The sequence below is a fragment of the Varroa destructor genome, unplaced genomic scaffold, assembly GCF_002443255.2.
Source record: "Varroa destructor unplaced genomic scaffold, Vdes_3.0 BEIS01000006.1, whole genome shotgun sequence".
Lineage (NCBI taxonomy): Eukaryota > Metazoa > Arthropoda > Arachnida > Mesostigmata > Varroidae > Varroa > Varroa destructor.
Genome location: NW_019211459.1, coordinates 17,854,430 through 17,876,229, shown reverse-complemented (window position 1 = coordinate 17,876,229; position 21,800 = coordinate 17,854,430). Strand labels below are relative to the sequence as shown.

The following is a 21,800-nucleotide window of genomic DNA, read 5'->3' as shown; positions in this document are numbered from 1 at the left end:
GCTGCGAAACACAACTCAGACCGTCATAGAACTGATGCTTAATGTGGATTAGGAACGCCATTGATAATGTTTTTAAACAAACCCAATAATAACAAACTTTGCGCTATCTCTGTGAGAGACAGAATGAAACAGCACGCTTTATTCAGTCTGTTGTCTGTTTAGAAGGCTGCAGGGGGTCATTTACATTATACACAAATGCACCGTTGATTGATGGCGGTAACGCGATTGGCGTAAGCGTCCTCTACTATTTTGCTACGTATGGGTCTAGTATATTATAGTGTGTAGATTTCGCTGTACGATCATCGTACTTATAACAAGATAGTGAGCGTGAAGAAAAACAAAAAAAATATATATATATTTCGAAATCACCATTGCACTTCGCTCAGATGATTTGAAACGTTCCTAATCGACTAACAACGAAAATAAACATGCGGGACGTATTCGCTAGTCTTTAGATGGGCGGTAGTCAAGTAAATGGGCTTATTAGGGTAGGCAACTCCGGAACAACCTGGATTGACTCGGCGAATGAGTTAGCCAATATAATGCTAAACGATATCCCAGTGCCTCCCATAGGCGAACTGTTGTCACAATATTGTTTTGAGGATAATCGCTAACAAAGTTGATAAGAATGGCGACGATACACACAGAGCCGTAAGTGCTCGCGTGTCACTGGGTGACCGAGCATGCGGGGGTGAGGTTCTGCTGAAACTGTTGTTCTTCGATTCCTACATTCATCACGGGCTGCGTTGTGAAATGAAGGACATCACTCGACATTCCCGTTTCTATTTCGTTCAACAAGTCCGCGTCCAGAGGAAGATTGCTGCTGTCAGCTTCGACCACGAGTGGCTCACTACTTGTCGTTGACGTTAGGGCAGTTGAGGCGATCGAAGACGAGGACGCGGAAGATGCTATTGTCGATGAGGTGGGTGACGCTCCTGTTTGACAACGTTTAACGCCTTCTACAGAAACTGCTTCCAGAAATGCCATGTGATTGGAACTGACGCTGGGACTCCAGGCCTAAAAAAAAATCGCAGCAAATTTTAATTCGACCTTCCCAGTTGGTTTAACGTTTCAGGGTAATGTTTCAAAGCAGTATATTTAAGGATATGGAACAGAATAAATTCGGCGGTATTGTGGTTACCATTTATGCCTCATAACTAACATAAAGAATAAGAACGTATTATTGCGGAATAATGGCTTAATGACGAAAACGATCCTTATAAGTCGTAACAGTTGTACTATAATCGTCTTACCCGTTGTTTCATGTCTTCGCCCACCGAATTGCTCGCAGGAGGGCAACGCAGCAATTGCAGGATGCAGCTACGGGAGCCCGCTTCGCTTTCGTCTACGGCAGACTTATTTCCGCAATACGGTGATATCGCACTGTGGCTATGCTGCTGCTGCTGCTGGGGGTATGATCGATCCCCTGTACTACTATGGTCAAGGATATCACGCTCATGCGACCGTTCCCCGCTGGTTGCAAGCCGGTTCGTTAATACTGAGGGGGCTGACTCATGCTGTTGCTGATGAGAAAATTGTCCTACCGGATGGTAAATTTGGTGCTGCCTCGGTTGATGTACATTTGAGGTTTGTTGCGGGAAAATGTCAGATATTACTGGTCGTTGCTGGTACAAATGTACACGCTGGCCGTTTTGGTGTTGGGCTGTAATGCGGGGAGGTCCGTGTGGCGGTCTCTCCACACCAGCGGTCAGCAACTCGACAAGCGTCAACGGCTGCTTCCGTACGCTCAGAACCTTTGCATTTCTAACCATGGTTGCTGTTGAAGCTGGCCTTATGGGTAGTCGACATCTGTCATAGAAACAAGAATATAACATGTATTTCTGGTTTAAGGGTACGCGCGAACGCACACGCCTAGCTTGGTATAAGCGGTTCACCGGCGATATGACTGATTATCATACAGTATGATATATACGCATACAGAGCAGTGTGGTGTGAATAGTTAGTGTAGACGTAATTACCTGCTTGTGTCGCGGATGCTGAGGCACGCGTCACTCGATGAGGACACAGTATCATCAGCTTGCGTGGTAACCCTCTGGCTAAGCGATGTAGACCTTCCGCCCGCAGTTGTAGCCAATCCTTGCAAGCTTTCTTGGCAGCCAGGAGCTTCGTAAGGAGATGGTCGGACCGTCCGCTTACGTCTAGCACTCTCTCCGCCGCCACGTCCAGTCGTCGCTAGACGAGCTTTAAGGTCCTCAGCCTCGTACATTTGCTATTGATGGGAACAAGTCAAGGAAAAGGAAAGAACAACGGCAACAAACGTTTGTTAGCTCGTATGGATTTTTTTTTTATTTTGAACTGGCAAACGCCAAGCCAACCATCTGTCTACTATATAATATTAGCCCACTACTTAATTACATACACTGATTATTACACCTGTTTATAAAATAAAATAATACGTAAGTAAATGTACATTGTTGAAGAGCGTTGTGTGTACAGCCCGTGTGCTTGCTTGAAATGGAGAAGATGTAGTAATAATAATGGTAACGTTTCTGAATCGAACTCCTTTCGGGGAACGTAGCTCATATCCTGTCCCTGTACTTTAGATAGTTCTTTCTCATATCGCTAAGTTTTCACGAGGATCGGTAATATTTTTTCAATTAATGTGCATAAATTCTAATAATGCACATTCCGAAGTATGGGGTTACATGGGGAGAGATTATTATCGGAACTGGCAGCTTCTTGCTTTAAGTCTAACGGCCTATCTACTTTGCTACCATAGTAATCTACTATGGGAGCAGGTTGCCTGATAGTTTAGAGCGTATTCAAGACATATAATAAATATTCTGGAACAAATCGATTCAACTTCACCACCATGCTCTTCGCATGATGTTTCTAATATTTACTGTGTAAGCGAACCTCATGCAAAGTTTTATCCAGACGACCCAGTGTTTTAATCCTCATACATGTAGCATCTGACATCAGATACAAAAGCTGTGCAAGATAATCTCAATTAAATTAGCGGTAACCGGGATTGGCGACCGTCCGTGTGTGTGTATATGTGTGATTGACTCACATTCGGTTAGATGATTTATGCGGGGAGAGCCCACTGGCCTGTTTAAGCCACCTGATTATTGCCTGTTAGTCGAAATGACCGATCGCCGTTGGAGCACCAACAGAAATAGCAGCTGAAGCGAGTGGTTGTGGCGATGGTGCATGAAAAACTAGCATAAAATACACGCTTAACCAGAACAAGGAAAAATGGGGAAAATCTGGATTGAAATCGGTACAAGTCGACAATGGCGGAACGAGCAACGGTGACCATGATCAAGAGCTGCCAAAATTAGAGACAGGAGCAGTTCGCGCAGCGGCCGTGCTCCGAAAAACCCTTGCATTTTTCATTATTGTTTTCGGCGTTGCGGGTCAGTCCTTCAACCATCACTATTTTACCGTAAAGTTATTTCCAGCCTGCCTGCCTGCCTACCTGCCTGCGAAACATAAGGACGACGACGGCAGCGTCGGCGGTCGAGAAGAACGCTAGGGCTCATTCAGGCTCTTATAACTGCGGAAGAGCCACAGGTCTGCAAACGTTTGGCTGCACCCTGCGGCACTTTGGCTCCCATATGCTCTACAGTAGCGATACTGTAACTTAACTGATTGCAGCGATGATGTACGTATGAGTAGTAACGTATACAGCACCACACAAAGGTTAGCGGTCCTGATCGATTAGTGTTGCTGGAAAAACGGCCGATTCTACCGATGACGAGGCAAGTAAGATCGTTTTTACTAGCGTATTTAGCTTGGAAGGAAGAAAATTTGGGTGGACCAAAAAAGAATCTGGGTTTAGCAAGTTTGGTCGCTGATTCAATAGGTTGCCAATAGCTGCTAACTTTGGCAACCTATTGAAGTTGGCGAGGCCGAGTCTTTTTTGTTGCAGTGGTCCGAACGTACGATTGCTAGTGACGGAGTCGAAATCTTTTTTGTTTCTCAGTTGGAGCTAACAATGGAGAAAGTAAGTAACAAACTATTTTATAGTTATTTTTTTTTTTTGTTTAGGACGCGTTTTCATATTAAGGATCCTGACCAGCCTGTGTTAAAGGAAGTACAACAATATACGTCAACAACAAATATGGTATAATATATATTATACCATATGTGTACGTTGACGTTACATTTTATGTATATATTTATTTGGTTATGTAGTGCGTTTATAGAAATATTAACTCAATGAATAACGTAACGGCTTCTGGTACACCAGAAGCTTTCTCCATCATGCTTCGTATTAGCAAACTCGGCTATTTTATCTTGGCGTCGCTTTCTGCTATGCCTGTTGAATAATCAGACGACAGCGTATAAAAAACAGCTCTTTTAACTGTAATCTAGCATGTAATGCGGTGTTTTAACACATTGTATATAACGAATAAGCCACTGAGTACAGGATAATGTGATCATTACATTGCGGAAGTATCTTTCGCCAACTACGCACATAGATTTTTAGACCGTGATAATGCAAATTTTCCCTGTCATATCAGGCTGGTTGTAAGGCACATACGTAGAATAGGACCCAATTTGTAATTGCGTCGGCAGGATCCATCCGAGCTATACTTCGTGCGGTTCTCGCTGCGCTAATCTAACATGTACATGAGGCGGTTATCACTGCTTGAGTATTAGAAAAGGAATAGTTTGCAAGTAGGCTGTTCTCAAAGCTGGTCCACTTACGGCTTAGCAGTATGCGGCATTAAAAAGTAGGTTGCAAAAGCAGTTCCTGACCCAGTATCATGCTATTTATGTTCACAGCCATTACGACAGAACTGAGAAAATCATCATATAAGTGATACATTTTCTCCGAGGCCGAGACAATAATATAGAGGTTTTCGAAATGCGACGCGCAAATAGATTGATAGATAATAGGTTTAACAATATCATAATGATACTTAGAGCATGGTTTTCTTTGGCAGCGAAAGGGTCCCAGATCTGATATTGGGTGTCTGTGATGTAAAATATAACAGTAAATAGAACATAGATCAATTTCAAACCTAACGTCATTTCTCTAGCATCTTCTCACAGCTTGCGTGCGTAGTGCGCGTCCTCCTGTAATCACAGATTCTAGTTCGATTGTAAAATCTGCTAGTTGGGTAAGAAAATCATCGAGCAGCGTGTATCTGTGACGTTTTCTACGAGCTGACCCCAAGTCATTACCCACTTCCGAGACACTCTACAATCTATTGCACCACCGCCGATTTTCTCTATTGACTATCGTACAAGTTTTTCAAGCTGATAGAAATTCAACTAATCAGAGCGCATATAGAACTTTTCCTATTTTTTTCCCCTTCATGGTCGCCTGCTTGTTCGTTTTTTCGGGCCTTGTTGTCAATCGTTGTCCGTCACACATAAGCAACATAGAAAACTAAGTAACCAACGCTACTGGGAAGAGGAGACAAGCGAATATAACCGAACATTTGGAACTACATCCCATACCGCATAATTTCGAAAAAACCCATACCACGTATCGTGAACTTAGAGTGCGCGAATAGGCGGCCCTAGAATATCAACAGCAGTTCTGTACTAAGGTCTAAGGGTGTTTACTGACTTATCTAGCGGTCCGATTTAATGAAAAGCTACTTTTCCACTGCACTTTTTTTCGAAGACAATCTTCGTCCTCATCTTTTTAGTTTTAGTTTTAAACGCATTACCAGCCATAGCCGCCGTCGACCGCTCACATATGCGCTATGTATCTGACTGTTTGTGTGTGTGGGTGAGTGAGCATATATATATATATCCGGCGCTAACGTGTCTCTGTATGGGAAGATATCATCGAGTACTTGCCGACGTTCAGCAGGCTATGTGCCAGACCACAAGCAAAATTACTGTCTACTACTGTCATTACGGCTACAAACGCCGTTGCGACGACAGCAGCAATGGCGACAGCATACACACGACAAACAACGATCGCATGCTGACGATCGGTGCACGCCAGACTCAGCTGCTCCAGATCAGGTCGGCCCTAACGCGATTACTGCTACTCTCCGGCACTGTAATACTGGAGCTGCTGCTCTCAATGGCACAATTACTTCTTTACTATAGAGGCTAGTTGCCGACGGCCGCTGCCGCCGTTGTGTGAGGGTGGGGAATGAGCGTCGCCGGCGTCGGCTGCGGCGACTGCGGCGCTAGCCCGCAAGTCAAAGTTGCAGAAGCGATTCAAAAACCGGAGAATGCCACGGTTATCGACCGATCAATATGAATGAGTAGCCATTGCCGCTGGAGTGATGGCAGTAGCAGCACAGACATGCGTTGGTCACCATGGTGCCGACTGCCCTGGGAAGCGGAACCGGGTCAGATTGGCCCCTTTCAGCAGTCAGTCAGTCAGTCAGTCAGTCAGAACTAGTGCTGCCTTCGATGGTTGTGTTTGCTTTCGCTCTGGCTTGTTCACGCTGCGTCCGGTCTCATAGCAGCGGTAGTAGCATAGTGGCCTAACGGGCCAAGCAGTACCAATTTACTGAAGCCGGACCGACGTATACGCGCCCACTGTAATAGAGACTGCTATTGCCATCTAACTAACTAACGGATGAACTAAACGACGGCCACTGCAGACCTACAACGGCAATGATGACGGCGTAACTTTTTGTCGCATGCGAGGCGACTGAGTCGACGCGCGACACTGCAACACGAGCTTCACTGAGCTTGGAACCGTTATTAAGCTTTAGTCACACGAAACGGTTGCTCCCCTTCCCCAGCGTAGACGTTACCTAGTCTCGATATCCAATACACACTTCAGACATGTGCCTAGCTAGTGTTTGTAGCGAGACAGGCGCCATTATTGAAGCGTGATGGGGACGTGGTTTTTTGTGTCAACATCGGTGTGAACTATGTTACCACTGCCATCCTTGCCGCTACTGCCTTAGAAACGACAAACGCCAGCTTAACTAGGCAGCAACTGCTGGAGCGGTAAAAGGCCGAATAAGTTAAACTCAGTCGCCAAGCCATTATAGATTGCCGCTATATTCGACGACGACAACACTGAACATCAAGCGGCCATAGACCAGTGGCAAGCACCCCGCAACGGGCTTCTATTGACTGCTATAAAGTAGGCATGGCGTCCACACTGAGACTCGGGGGGCGATAACAGGGACAGCAACAGGAGAAACTGCGGCAATGTCGGTTGCGGTTGTTGTACGATCGAAGCCCACTACAACTCCATATAGTGGAAACAGTAACTAGGGCAGTGGCGCGCGCGAGCGAAAAAACGCTACTGGAACAAGCGCAGCTGCTAGGAGAGATAGACAGACAGACAACAACGGCCCGGGAGGAGGGAATTCAGTCAGCCAGTAAAGTTGTTTCATCTAGTGAACTTGCTTGGACCTTTGGTCTTTGTGCTCTTACTCTCTGCCGTCGACAGTATCGAAGAATCAAGCCAAGCGATGAGACTTTAGGAGACAGGCATCCGTAAATTTGTAAAATGGCTCAATTGATTGAAATGAAAGCAGCAAAAAATTTGAAAGTGAAGAAGGACACCAAATGCCCACCCGAATCGCACTACTTGGGGCACCCAATTGAAGATGAAAGGGCTTCGCTTTCCCTCTGTGGACCTCTTCGTTAGAGTCAGGAGGAACACACTGGCACGCCGCCTTCCGGCTTCTGTTGAACTGCCAACTTTGCTTCTATATCTGGCGGCCGCATTACGCGGCGCCGGCGTTGATGGCAACGACAGAGGGATCTGATCTATTTGATATGTAGTGGCGGCGACGGCTTGGCATAACGCTTGGGGATGAACGCGTCAGCTGATCTCAGAATCACTCACTACTATTATTATTACTAGCCAGCCGAATGGGACACAAGCATTGCTATAATGATATTACAGGCGGCAGGAGAAATAGTCTATATATATCTCCTTATGAAAAAGGTGGGCTAAAAACAACAGGAATAGGGTCGGTCGTGCGACCTGATAACCAGACCCGATGGGCAAAGTTGACTTTTCCCCGATCCGTAAATACTTCCTTAGTCTTGCTTTTTTCTTTCTTTTTTGCGTCATGGTCGCTAGATGATGAGCCCACGTTAGAGCCCACTTACCTAGCTGTAACAGTGTGACGAGAAACTCATTATAAATGCATTCGTGGAATATTATGGCTACGATATTACCAGACTTTGTCGGTAGGATTGAATTTTTTCCCAGCAAAATCAATCAATCGTTTTCTAGACAAAATTACAAGGGACGGGTCGGTCCAATTCGCTAACAACATTCTCTAGGCACTTGATCATGGATACCTTGTTCGGCTAATTTCAGGTATTGGCAGAGCATTTTTAGTTGACTCAATCAAGCTATCAATACCCAAATCATGTTCGTGATTCAATTACAGCAGAGAATAGGGATCGCGCCCTTAGGGATGGTATAACTGTAATATCCAAATTAATCTGTTTCTGTAAAGTCAATAATTAAATTATTTAATTAATATATATATATTTCTATGGCGTTTCATAGCAGCACTTCATTGGCCTTTGAGATATCTAACATAACGTATCGGCAGAAATACGTTTGTTATGCATCGGTGTTATGGAGGAAAGTCTGAAGTCCTTGCAGGTACCCTAAAGACATTTGTGCATATTCGCGTATTAGATATTTCAGTACGCAGTACGCCGTACGCAGTATATCTTCTTTTACTAAACTTGATTAATACCCTAAAATTTTTCAGCCTAGTTATTCATTAACCGAACGGTAAGCTGAGAACCATTGTAGTAACTCCAACAGAAGACGACAAACGTTAACGTAAATGGTTGCAGACATCAGTCTGGGCCCTATTGTTTCATTCTACTCACTCTGTGGCTTTCCTCGCAAAAATCTCTGCTCAAAAGTAAGTTTCAATATAGTTCGTTTAAGCAAATCGTATATTCTGAATTACATACAGTTAGACAATGTAACATATAAACAAAATGTGTGGCCTGCGCTTCTAACAGAGATCCCCCGTATAAGTAAAATATAATGTATTGGCAATACCGATCTGATTCGGCAGTTGCCGAGTTTCCTATGTCAACTTACTATGCAATTCCGTCAGACGTTCTCCCGTCCTTACGCCATCATGCATCGCCATTTCTGGCCTTCGACTTCAAAGACGGAAGAGGAAATACCTTTGTCCATTCACTTACCGGAGTTTGTCTCAGTAACGCTGTTAACAGAACGACCATTGTCTTCACGGAAATCGTTAAATTCGACTTCTTACAGAACACGTATCCTTTTTTGCGTTCAAACGAAGTTGCGAACCCAACGACACCTATACATATATATTAGGAAAGTCGGGACATTTAATTTGGCCTTCATTTATTTGTTAAGGCTGCTTGCTCTTTCGTCTGGGACGACATTAAGAACACCTTTACAGTTCTTTAAAAAGCAATCACTAGCACCAACGGAAAACACATAATCATGACGATTCTTTCCTCTCAACTCCGCTGCGTGCACAATTCGGAGGTCAACACTTATTGTTACTCGCATATAAACCCTTTACGTTTTAATGGACCATTTCGGTCCTTTCGAGTACAGATAGCTTCCACTCCACGCAACTGCACAACCGTCACAGTCTGGCTGAAATAACACCATGCGAGTGATATTTCACATGAAGCGGAAACACAATGACGGATAATAGACGAACGACGATCTTTACTAGCGAGATTCAATAGTAATACACTTTTCCCGGGCGCTTTTACTTTCTATTTTTGTTTCGTTTCCACCGGGAACAGGGGTTCTACTTTGATTACGATCGAATTGATGGTGCCAGTGGGTACAGGCAACTACACAAACCGCAGGCTACTGCCGCTTCAGCAGCCCCCATTGTGCAACAAAACAACAACAACCCCCGTGAATATCACCTCGCGAATATTTCTGCCTCTGTTCACCAATACCAGCGTCAGCCAGTCGGCAGGATTGGCGAAAGAAAGCATGTGCTATTGCTGCCGTCGCTAATGCCAATCTGCTTCCGCCAACGACTGTAGCGCCGCCTAGCGCCACCTCGTCTAGTTCCTGCTGCTGCTGCTGCTGCTGCTGTTCGCTATGGCCTGCTAGTCGGCTCACCACTACTGGCTGTTTCCCTATCAAAGGCGTCGTACAGCTCTTCACAATAGTTTGGCTATATTTCTATCTATCTGTCTGTCTATCAGTTCGTCCGTCGGTTGTTCTGGCTGTCCACGTAACGCGGCTCTTTCCCGCCCGCGCTCCTTATCCGCGTGAGACGCTGCTGCTGCTACCAAACTGCCTCAGCGACGATGTCTATCGTGGGGCCCTCTCCTGGCCGGAACTGCAGACGTGGGACCACGTACAGACGAGCAATTGCCACCACCACTAGACGCTCTGCTCCGCTGCTGCGTTTTCGTTGGGTTGGCGTTTGAGCTGTCTATTACAACGTGCGACTCATTGTATCCGTAGCCGTTACAAGGGAGCGACAGCCCGCGGTTTCCCGGTCGCAAGCGTTCAGCTGCTGGTTGACCTGCCCCTGCTGACCCGACTGGGCCTTCAGCGGCTGTCATGTCCGCTTTCCCTTTCAAAGCTGCTGATGGCATCGGTGCTGCTCGGGGAACAGCTGACGACGAGAGCTAGCGACGTGCCATTCCTGCTTTCTGTGGCGTCCGAACCTGGTGTAGTCGCCGCTCCTTCCCTCCCTCTATGCTACAGCTGATTGTAGAGCAGTTGGCACTGGCAGTCGTGGAGTTGCGGAATCAACGGACAGTCGACTGCCATTTGCTGGAGTTCATTTAGAGCAACACTGCAGCGGTAGCAGTAGCGGTAGACACGAAAAGCTTGCTACCAGGACACAGGGACAGACAGATAGGATCCGAACTCATTGGGACTAATAGACAAACTTCTACTCGTTCAGTTGCTCACAAACCACCGGCAGCGGACCATTCGTTCACCGGGGCGGCGACGACGACGGCGCCGGCGGTTGCTTAGCTTTTTCCCCCTGTTTGTTGCTCCTGCTGCTCCAAAAAGGTACCGACCATCATGAGCCACAAAAAGGCAGACGAGCGACCAAGATACGAGCCGCAAGGGACCTCACGCCGGATAGCACTATTGTAGCAAGCAGCTGGACGAACGTCCACGGCACTTGGTCTATTGAAGACGCCACATCGGTTGATCGCCGGTGTTGTCTGACGTTAGCTACTGGCATAGCGGTACCGAAGCGTCATGACACCATCGCAGCATCGTTTGGTCCGGTCATTCCAGAACATAGACCAAAAACAGGCAATACTTCAAATCATATGCGCAAGCAGATGGGGCGCAGAAGCGTCCACGTATACACCAAAGAACAAGCGTCTGTTCATCGGCTCATCGAATGAACGAGCCCTCTCCAGTCAGCTTCAGCAGTGCTGCGAAAAACCGTCCTGCGGAGCAGTCACCGTCGATAAACCCGCAAGCATAGGTATCTGGAGGGGCACAATGCATCTCAACACATTTACACAGACACGCCGATAGTAACCAAGGGCAAGTGGCGGCACATGGAACCGTTAACACCTGGTCACCTGGAGTATCGTGCTATAGCAAATACGCACAAAATGACATACATGGGGACGGACAGCGGACGACTGTTCCGTGAAGTCTATTCGAAATCCCGCGAAAGGGGCGATTGGTCAGCGTAGACACACAGGCTAGCAAGGGCGTACAGAGCGACACGCAGGCGATGTGCATGCAGCCAGCGGCATCCAGGGGATCGACTAAATGAAACAATAACAATGTACTTTTGGAAGACCTACGACTTGCTAACAGAAACCATACTACTATTACGAACGGAAGTCGATCGAATTTTAGATTGGGAAAGATAGCAACCGATAGCACAGGAGTCTCGCTTGTTGCAAGTTCGCTAAGAAGCGCGGCGTGGCTACTTATACAGAATCGAGACGGGGATCAGCGAAACGCGATAAAACAGATGGAAACAGCGGATAACAACACAAGTCTAACTTGTGCATAGGTAAGCTGCGAATATGGTTCAAAAAACAGTTACTGGGAGGGAGCAAAAAGTCAAAGCTTATCTCCGTCATGGTCAGTTTCTTAATAATTCAGTTAAATTATGGCAGAATAATGGAATTGTATGAATAGATTAATGCCACTCGTGGTTTACGTAACAGATGGTACTGTAAGGAAGCGAACTTAGAATAGGTATAGTTCCACATACGGTTCTATTTCTATTGTAATGTTACTGATGGGTTGGGCACACAATAAATAGATGATAGATCTTCTCGATTTTTCGAAAGTTACTTATTATTCGCGCTAAGTAGCGTTCAATTATCTAGTTCCGAATTCTACTATTTAGTTATCGCAACCAGCATTTCCGCTTTAAACGCGTACATTGCTAACAATTGTCATTGTATTTTTTTTTTTTTTTTCATTAAATCTAGCTATGTCTGAACGACTAAATCAAAGCTCCGCGTGTCTGTTCCTTATTATTCAGCTCACCTTCTTGAACCCTGATTTGTTGATGTTTGAATCTTGCTTCGCATATTCAATATACCTTACATTTTAGTTAGGTAATTTTAAAAAACAAAGAAAACGTTGAGGATCCCCATTCTGCCTGCATGAGTTGTTTGTCAGCCTAGCGTGCAGGCAATTAGCGTTTCGTCAGGAACACTTACGCATCCCTGTCCACAGGCAGGCAAAATCCTTGCAAGGGTCTCGCAGAGTCGGCATCTCTTAAATGCATATGGATTTAGCCTGGATAGCGCCATGATCTCCACATTGTGTCAAGACTACGGTTAGAATACACCAGCTAAATGAAAAAATGCCAACACTAAAACTGTAAACATATAGAACTTTTTTTTTCTATCCAGCTTAAGTGCTACCATGCCACATGCGGAACATACGATTTAGACAAGTGATTTGCTCATCACCATGTTTATGGACGAATGTAGTAGAATTTATGATGGATGAGGGCTCTTCTGTGAGGGCAAATACGCCAACTTGTATCAGCCGTCGGACATCAATAATATGATCATCCCGTTGTTTTTGCTGTTGACCCCTATGTGTTGTTCGATGACGGTATCCTTTAGCCAGGGTATGGGCGGAAGTGTTGCCTGTCTATTTGTTTTCTGTGTGTGTTCACGCAAGGGGGGCGGAGAGGCGTCATCTAGAAGGGCTCCATCCGCCGATGCTGATACCGTCTCGATCAGCCGATGTAACCGAACTGCCGTTTCAATCCGGAAGCGACGTCGCCGCGATTTGCGACAGAACACCAATAAGTACCCGCAGCCGTAACTGCAGCAGTAACACACAGTTTCTGAACTTGGTCTGCAATGCGACTGCGATTTTTGGTCGCTCGTATGAGTTTAACCTGTCGAGGCCACAGATGACTTGCCTACATTATCAGCCCAACTATTTCACCCTCGCCCTTATCGACCACCCTTGCCAATTGTTCTCCCGTCAGCCCTCGCCTGTGGTCCATCTGTTACATTGATGATCGTCAAAAAGGTGACAGATTGGACGCGTTATAATGCTATAAGAGCACACTGTAGTATTTGCTGTCGTTTTGATACTGTTGCCAATTGTTCAGCCGGGCTTCGCATACTGCAAGGGAGGGTCGAGTTCGGTGGCACCTGTACAGTACCACTGCCTCCTCTCCGATTGCTGTTCGACCACTATCTGATCGTGACGCCATCTTCACTGGCATGACAGCGTGCGGTGGGGTTAGGTAGACAAGTTAAAAAGGACCCGCGTGAGCCCAAAAACGGCTTAAGCGGGCTTTATTAGCAACGCAGTGATGGCTATAGAAATAGTAACAACAACAACGGCTGAGTAGAAGAAAAAAGAAGTTGGGAAGACTACAGCAATGACAACCATGGCACATTCGCACCTCAAATACTTCGATGGGTCTTCGTTCTTACCTATACCATCATAACGAGGCAATTGCAAAATGGAGTATAGCGGAACGAATATGTACGATGCCCTGTCGTCGATTAAATGGGGATCTCGTCATGTGTCGGTGTTTGTGTGGGAGAACCTGTGGGGCTTAAGTAGGGATAACCATGATGATGATCGGCCGGCTTAAATAAAATAATACCTCATACGTTCAAATAACGATTGTAGATTTTCGTACGCATATATACATAATTACACATGTTTATGTATACGTAAGAGAGAGAGAGAGAGAGCAGCCCGTGTGGTTGCGACAAGTGGCATATCGCCACTTGATCTTCCTCATTATCATCAGCAGCACAAGCATAAAAGCCTTACCCTGTTCGCTCAACTATCACAGGCGTTGAACGTATACAACTTCAGGGACTTCATTCAATGTTACAATCCATAATATACATTTGCGCTTTTTAAAGCGTTACTGATAATACTTCTGCGTGCTTACAGAGGGACCACTGAACTTCAGCGCAATTTTTTAATTACAGAAAAAATTATTGACATGTTATGCAGCTGGTGCGTCATAGCGCTTCGCGTTTGACGATTCTCGTCAATCTGCAGACGACTTCTATCGCCGAGTCATAGTTTTTGCCCCGTATACTGTACAACGTTAAATTAATTAACAACGGAAATTTTACTCTAACGAACGAATAAATTAATCATTGAATTTACGTAACGCCTAAATACGGCTCGTTTATGGTTCAGTTACGATTATTAGCAATTGTACATCGTTGCCGGTGTTCGTCTGCTGGATCCTAGCAGGCGCATGACAGGGGTATGTATTTTACTCATTTTTGGCCATCGGAACATTCTAACTTCGGCAACAGTATCCGCATAAAACAATCTCGGTAAGAACAATCATGCTTACAACTATGGCGCTAATCCCAGCTATGAAAACCCGATGACTTGCCATCGTTATTTCAGGAGCTCGGCGTGAATTTGCAGCCGATTAAGGCCAAGGTAGGCCTGTTTGAAACACCCCGTACTCTAGGCCAATTTGTATTTGAAGCGTCTCGAAAGCTGGATCCCAAATCATTGTTTCTGTCTTTTGCGGTACTATCACGAACTGTAGATTGCTCGGTCGACATTTATCTGTTTTTAAGTTCTAGCTCGTTCGATTGGTCCACGGCATCCGTCTATAGTGCGGTTAGGTAACTTGGCTTCTTTAAAGTACTCTTCCTGCTGAGGCATCTACTTTTGGCGTCATCATTTTTCCGCCACTGTCAAAGATCCGTCTTTGCGTATGACAAAAATTCTGTCGCCCTTTGTATCGCTGTTTGCCCGTGCGGCCGTGCCTTCATACGCGGCGTTTGCCGTTAGCGGTACTGTAGCGCGTTGCCAAGAGCTGTCGCTGCCATACCCAAGCGGGTTACTGTATTACTATGTATGGGTTACTGAATTTAGAAGCTTGTTGCGCATATTACCAACACCGGTCCTCTGCTATTTGGCGAGCTCCTGATCCTAAGTTGCTGCTGGGTCGCTTGCGGACGTTGCCAAGAGCAATAGCACGCGTCGTCGTTAAAGCAATGATGGGCGTGCTGTTGATAGTAGAAACGATGGTCGCCATTGTAGTATCGGTTGCGTCGGCCTGACGGGTACGAGCGAAGGAGCGAGATCGGGTCGACCACCGTTGGCAGCGGCAATAGCATCTATGTGATGTGCTTTTGGTACACGCGGTCCCCCGACAGGTCACCGCTGTTGTGTGCCGTTCCTGCAGCCGCTGGTGCTACGCGCACAACCGTTGCTCAAAGCTTCCTGTACTTGGCTTAGAGCGGCGCCAGCAGCTGTTATGACTACTTCGCTGCCGACGCTGCTACTGCGGCTGCAGTTCAACAACGGAAGAATGGAGCAACGTCGTGACGCCAGCATCGGGGCCGACCGCGCCGAAGGAGACTCGGTCAGGTCGCGAACGACAACGACGACGTTCACGTTAATGCTGATACTGCTGCTACGGCGGAATAGCACCGATTCAAGTCAAGCGAGCGCCGCTTGCTTGGCGTGTCAATCGAACGGTCGAAGTACGAGACATCACCTGTTGAGACAGGCTGCGGCCATTTGACAATGAGCTGTTGTGGTTACTGCCACCGTAGCGGTCAGCGGGAAAAAAGCGTCTGATCCGGGAGCTATATTCGAAAAGAGAACAAACTAGTGTTTAGAAACCTATAGTACCTAAATACACTGTGTGAATGCCGTGATAACACGCTGACCCCCCGTTCTCGATATGGCGCAAGTTCTTTCCCACCTCGCCCTCAGTAACTAACGAACGTTCGTGTCGTTTTCATCTTCGTAAGTTTTCGCGTAGTAACGATCAATGTGTCATGTCAACAGAACTACCTGAGCTTTTGTAGTGACGACAGATATTGCGACAGGTAACGCTTAGACAGAGATGATGGAAACTTACTAGCCAGTAGTTGCTAGAGCCATCACGGTATAGGGGGTGTATGCTCGTTTTATTAATTCCACGGCATAACAGAAAGAAGGTCGACGTGAGGTTTATGAACGCAACAATGCCGCTCGAACATTCACGTGACGTATTCAATCTTAAAGATAACCAGTCGCCATTGCCGATGACGCGAGTGGCCACTTCACCGTCAAGGTTATCTTAATAACAGTGTACAGTTCAGAAAATGCATAGTGAATTTACCCAAACGTTTTCATGACCCACGTTGGTGCCTGTACAGCATATCCCACAGTCGTTTCTGTAGAACCCGTGTAAATGAGTCAAAGAATCGATTAGATCGGCTCGGCACATTTCAAACTGAAGTTGCCTATTGCAAAAATTTTACGGATAAATGCCACTTATCTAACCAGACTAGCAGTATAAATTTTGCTCGCTGTCCGAGGTAAAAAGACCTACGTTTACTATACGGGGCTACGTTTACTAGTTTCTACTAGAGGATGGTAAGTGAGGTAATCACTTATCAAAAGCTTATGTACACATGGCCATAAACAACTTACGATCCACCAAACCTTTGTGGGTCACTAACAAGATCGGTAACGAACAATCATCGAACATCGAATGACAAACAACTATTACCTAATCATTATAATAACAGTTACCGCTATAATACTATATATTTGCATCTATATCGAAAGTGGGTTTTGTCAGTAATGTGATTATTTATATATATATATATATATATATATATAACATGTATAACAATTAACTGTATTATGTTATACTGTAACAAGCGAATCCGGCATATCGACTCTGAAATTAAATAATTTTTAGGGCTAGAGGATTATTTTAGTACGTGTTAAAGGGACTCTCCTTTATTTTTTACCTGTATGCATCAACGCTCTGGCAGTTTCTGGACGCCCATATGCCTACCTTTCACGTTTCCATGTATAACTTCTCTATCTATAAGCTCTCAAAGTAAATCGACGCTGGGATCGACGTGCTTGCCAGTCAGCTATTTTTTAAAACATAGAAAGCCCATAATCGCACGGACCTGGATCGGGAGAATAAGCGAGTTCAGGTTAACGATGGGCGTCCCCTTCCTAAAGGCGTGGGAATGAGGTTTGGCGTTGTCCTTAGGTAAGCAGACTGTGTCGACCGTCGAGGCAACAGTTCATAAGTCTTCTAAGGAACTCAAGATCTGCATTCATTAAGTGTCTCATAGTAGGCGGACTCCTTTGCTAATCATTGCATGTACTACTGAAACTACTACTATAGAACTTGATTTATATTCAGGGCAACGCCATTCGTTCATCTGGTCACTCTTCGGCTAATGTTTCGTCTATTGCGATGTGATGCTCCAGGCCGGTTTTTTAATCAAATAAAATTTCGCAAATCACACGCACCGATTTGTACGCAGCTTCCTCATAATCAGTATTTTGGTTATGATTCTGTAATATGGTAGGTGTGAAACGCCAGTTTTTGTCTACGGAGCTTTTGAACTCGAAGCCTTCGTGGAAGGCCTCCTTGATTTTAGCAACGCGTCCTTGCCCGACATCTGGTTGCGTCCTTGCTGACCTTCTACACTCTAAGGACCGTTTTTGGAACGTTTGCACTGTGCGTTCATTTAAGGCCTTCTCGCTTTATGTCTTTACCAGTCATCGATTAATTTCCGCAGCGCTGTGGTCATCATGGAACCAAGACCTAACCACTGGGCGTTGCCTTTCGCGCGTTTTTCTTTTCTTAACTCGATTCTCCTGGAATTAACTAATATAGTTTTTGTCTGCAAGAGATGCATAGTTCAAAAGTCATTCAACTTTAGAATTCACTTGTAACAGCTTACACATTGTTCATCCACCATCTGCTTGATCTGATTCTTTGTTATTTTTTTGCATTGTAAGGACACCTGTCAATAGGGTGCACAAGGGCCATATTATCTCCAGTTAAAGGCTCTTTACCTCGGCGGTTTGTGAAAAATTGCTTACGTAACTTACTGATACCGTCGTGTCGCACTACTGTGAACGAGCTTAGTTCTAATTTTAAGGAATCTATAGCTGCCCATACCGTGGCGAGTAAACTGCGTGGTAAATGTACGAAACGTACGGAAGTGATGTTATTCGTACGCTCAGAAAATGGATACGCTGCTTAAGAATCGGTCACTCCACTACCTGGGTTACCGTGAAAATTTCAAAGCAATTTTACCCCCACCCCTGATGGTTAAAGCTTGGCACATATAATTAAAACTGTACAGGGACTTGACACACTCTGTGAAATTATTTAGTTTGAAGATCATTGTAATCGTATGCCATCAGGAATAATTAGTCTATACTTAAAATATAGCTATACTAATGAATAGGACATGAACATTTCAACATTAGAATGGCAGTGAGACTTTTCAGGGCACTGTACACACGAGCTGTCTGGATGTGCGTGCATGCATGCACGCATGCATGCATAAGGCACGTGCAGAAAATCGACTGACTCTTGTAAGATGCCTTGTACCCACAGAACCCTTTTGTAATGTTTTAAGTAAAAGAGTTTGTGAAAATATTCTCTTAGTGCTTAAATATATATACTCTACATGTTTAGTGTGTTGTCACTAAAATGAGGACAGTTACTTGCGTTAGTCTCTAACGTTCTGTAAAGGACGTTAGCGCTGGTTTCTATTCAATGCTTGAAATGCTCTGTCCGTATAGAAAAGTCGGGGGTGTTTCTGAGTTCTTAGTCTTGCGCCTCCTTAATGTTAGGTTGCTGGATTGATGCTGATCGGCCTCAGGCTAATCGACCGAAAGTTGTGTTTAAGGCTAGGCAAGATCTAAATTTGCAACAATGCAAGGCTCCAAGCATCAACATATTACAATGAAAACGGTTTCTGGCCACTTGGGTATCTGCCACGAAATTTTGTAAATAATAATCTACATGTTCAGGCTTTTTTCAACAAAGTGTTAGTTGGATTGTGCCTTTGTTCTGGTGTAAAAAAAAGTACTTCCTATTTTATAGCTCAACTTAATGTAACGAGCAATGGAACTTGATCGATCGTTTTTAATTATATTTCATTGCTAAATATCCTAAATGCCGCCACTCTAGTATTATTGGATAAGGTGCGAACGTACGGTAGATTTGACAATGCAGACAATTTTTCTCCTGTTTCCTACTTCATGTTCGGAAGTTACAGTTATTTTAATATCTAGTATCACGATTAGGCTACATTTGTTTTATCCTATAATAGAAAGTAACAAAGTGGCAGTAGCATATTATTCGTTAGACCGCGATTTTTCTATGAATGTTAAGCCGTTCAAAATGCCGATCGTTAATTAAGCTAAAGAGTTTCCTTATCGAAACTATATAGCTATATATATATATAGCTATACACAGTTAAATGTCTAAATTGTAAAAAAATTAAATGTCTAATAGTGTTTTATTACAACGATATCTAATCCACTTGCGTACTTACCACTGCCAGTCCAATGAGGTACATCAGAGCTGTCGACAAGGGGAGTCTTTCACTAATTATCACTTAATTACAGAAAGGAAGCCAATTTTTTGAAGCCACGGTTTGTTCGTCGAATGCCACTTGTGTAGTTGGTAGTTCAATGATGCTTCACGTCCGTTTTTCGGCGTTGTGTTCCCTCCGATAACAGGTATTTCGTGTTATCCTTCACGAACCTAATGATCACTCGATTACCCCAATAAATCGAGGGCTATGGATTACTACGAGCCTGCCCCTCTTTCACGCACACTCTTTGCTTTCATCGACCGAACCTAACTCCAGCCTACGATCTCACTGATGCTGAACTGAACACGAAAAATTGCCTTATGAACTCCTATCATCACTCACTGCATCGGTTCCACTGTTTCGAAAACTCTGCACCCAACCTTTTCACAATCCGTCCTGAAAGATTTGCTTGTTCATTCGCGCACACGGGACGCTCCCAGCGGCTTCACACACGCGCGCACACAACGCTAAGCAACTAACTTCGACTTACTTGCCTTTACCGTCTTTAACTCTATCGACCTTCTTTCGACGCGTTCCCATTCGCGTCGCTGGGCTGGCCGACTTCGGAGTTCCGACTGGCGAACGTCAATGCGTCCGTCCCTGTTTAGACCAGCTGCTCCAATGTGCTCCGGTCTTTTCTGCTCTATTATGCTTTGCGCGCTCCCCAACCAGCCCATGTACAGCTTGCATAAACGGAGAAGCTTCCTTTTTCACGTTGCTGGTCGCGTTTCAGGACGCTCTTGCGTGTGTGCCCATTCACTTCCACTACTACGTTGGCTCCGTTGCTGCTCCTGATGGCGTCTGATACCGTCACCATTAATGCGCCTGCCTGACTGCGACTAGCTGACTGCTTTTGCTGGCTGTTTGCCAGTTCTACAGGAATAGCGGCAATCATTTGTCGCGTGGACCTGCCGCCAGAGGGCAGCTCGTGCGTTTTTCACCGTGTCTATTGGTCCATCCGTCTGATCTACGACGTAATCCCGTGGCTCCCGCAGTAATCCCACGTGTGCCTCATGTGTGCGCTGTTTTTTAGGGACCAGTCATCGCCATCAGACGCTGCCATAAGCTAGCTAACTAGTTCGCCAGCCAACAGTCAGTAAGAGAAGTTGTTCCGCGCAGTGTGTGCCAACCTGAAGGGGGCCCGTGAGCGCGGTTGCGGCTTGATTTCAGATTGAATCGACACGGCGCAGGGATTCGTGAGGCAGCGGTAATGGCGGTAGCGGCAGCAGCAGCAGCAGCAGCAGCGACAGTAATGTCGGCTATGGCGTCAGGAGCTGTGTCACTAGGTCATCAGTTTTATATGGGTTGTTGTTGTTGTTGCTGCCGCCGCCGTTGGCGCAGCCTTAGCTGGTTGGGAGTTGCATTGGCGTTGGTTGTTGGCGCTTTAGCGCTGGCTCGTCGCCGTCGCCGCAGTCGCTGACGCCGCTCACTTACTGCTTCGTTCACTGTTCAGCGTTTTCTCTGACGCAGCCATTTCGCTGAGCTCTTTCGTTTGATTCGTTACGAATCGTCTCGAACGGCAGTTGCGTAGTGGTTGTTGATGTCGTATGTTCACCGCTGACGTTCGCTGTACTGACGGCTCTAGGTTATAGGCACCGTCTGATACGCGCGGGAAAATAATACACTCATAAACAGCCAGTCGACTTAGCAATCCAAAGTCAGTTGTTCACAGGTAAAAACTGACAGATGGTTGCTAGCAGTCGACGATCAAGCATCCGATCGTAGTCCTTATCACTGTAGACAGACAATCTACTAACAGCAAACTAGTCGCTGTCGGATTCGTCCATCTGTACTTGATTGCTCGGTCCTTAGGGTCCTCTTCTGAGTAGAGTCATGTCGACGTTCCCGCGTAGCGTACCTCATCATTCTAACAAGCAATGGGGGTACGTCTGGCGCTGCCCGTGCACGCTAGCACAGGTATATCTTATACAGTATGTTCTGTTCTTGCTTTCGGGGTCCTGTAGATGGCGACTCAATGACTGAGGTGGTGGAGGTAACCCCTTGACCTACAACAGCAGCAGCAGCAGCAGCAACAACAGCGGCGGCGGCGACGCTCAGTTTACCCAGTCAGT

General features: G+C 45.6%; 1 protein-coding gene across 7 annotated transcripts; it reads right to left on the bottom strand.

The window, feature by feature from the left end:
- Positions 1–97: 97 nt before the first annotated feature.
- On the bottom strand, positions 98–20,285 carry LOC111252552 (uncharacterized). 7 transcript variants are annotated; one of them, XM_086993045.1, is made up of 5 exons: positions 8,990–11,705; positions 3,035–3,199; positions 1,980–2,230; positions 1,254–1,809; positions 98–1,017 (listed from the first exon to the last, which is right to left on the bottom strand). In XM_086993045.1, the coding sequence occupies exons 3-5, from the start codon at positions 2,225–2,227 to the stop codon at positions 667–669; spliced, it is 1,155 nt and encodes a 384-aa protein (XP_086849171.1). In that variant the 5' UTR covers positions 2,228–2,230; positions 3,035–3,199; positions 8,990–11,705; the 3' UTR covers positions 98–666. The 7 variants fall into 7 exon arrangements, with proteins under 7 accessions (XP_086849171.1, XP_022666411.1, XP_086849173.1 ...); XM_022810676.2 differs by having other exon boundaries at positions 3,035–3,182; XM_086993047.1 differs by having other exon boundaries at positions 3,035–3,182; positions 9,097–11,705.
- Between the last annotated feature and the right edge of the window lie 1,515 nt (positions 20,286–21,800).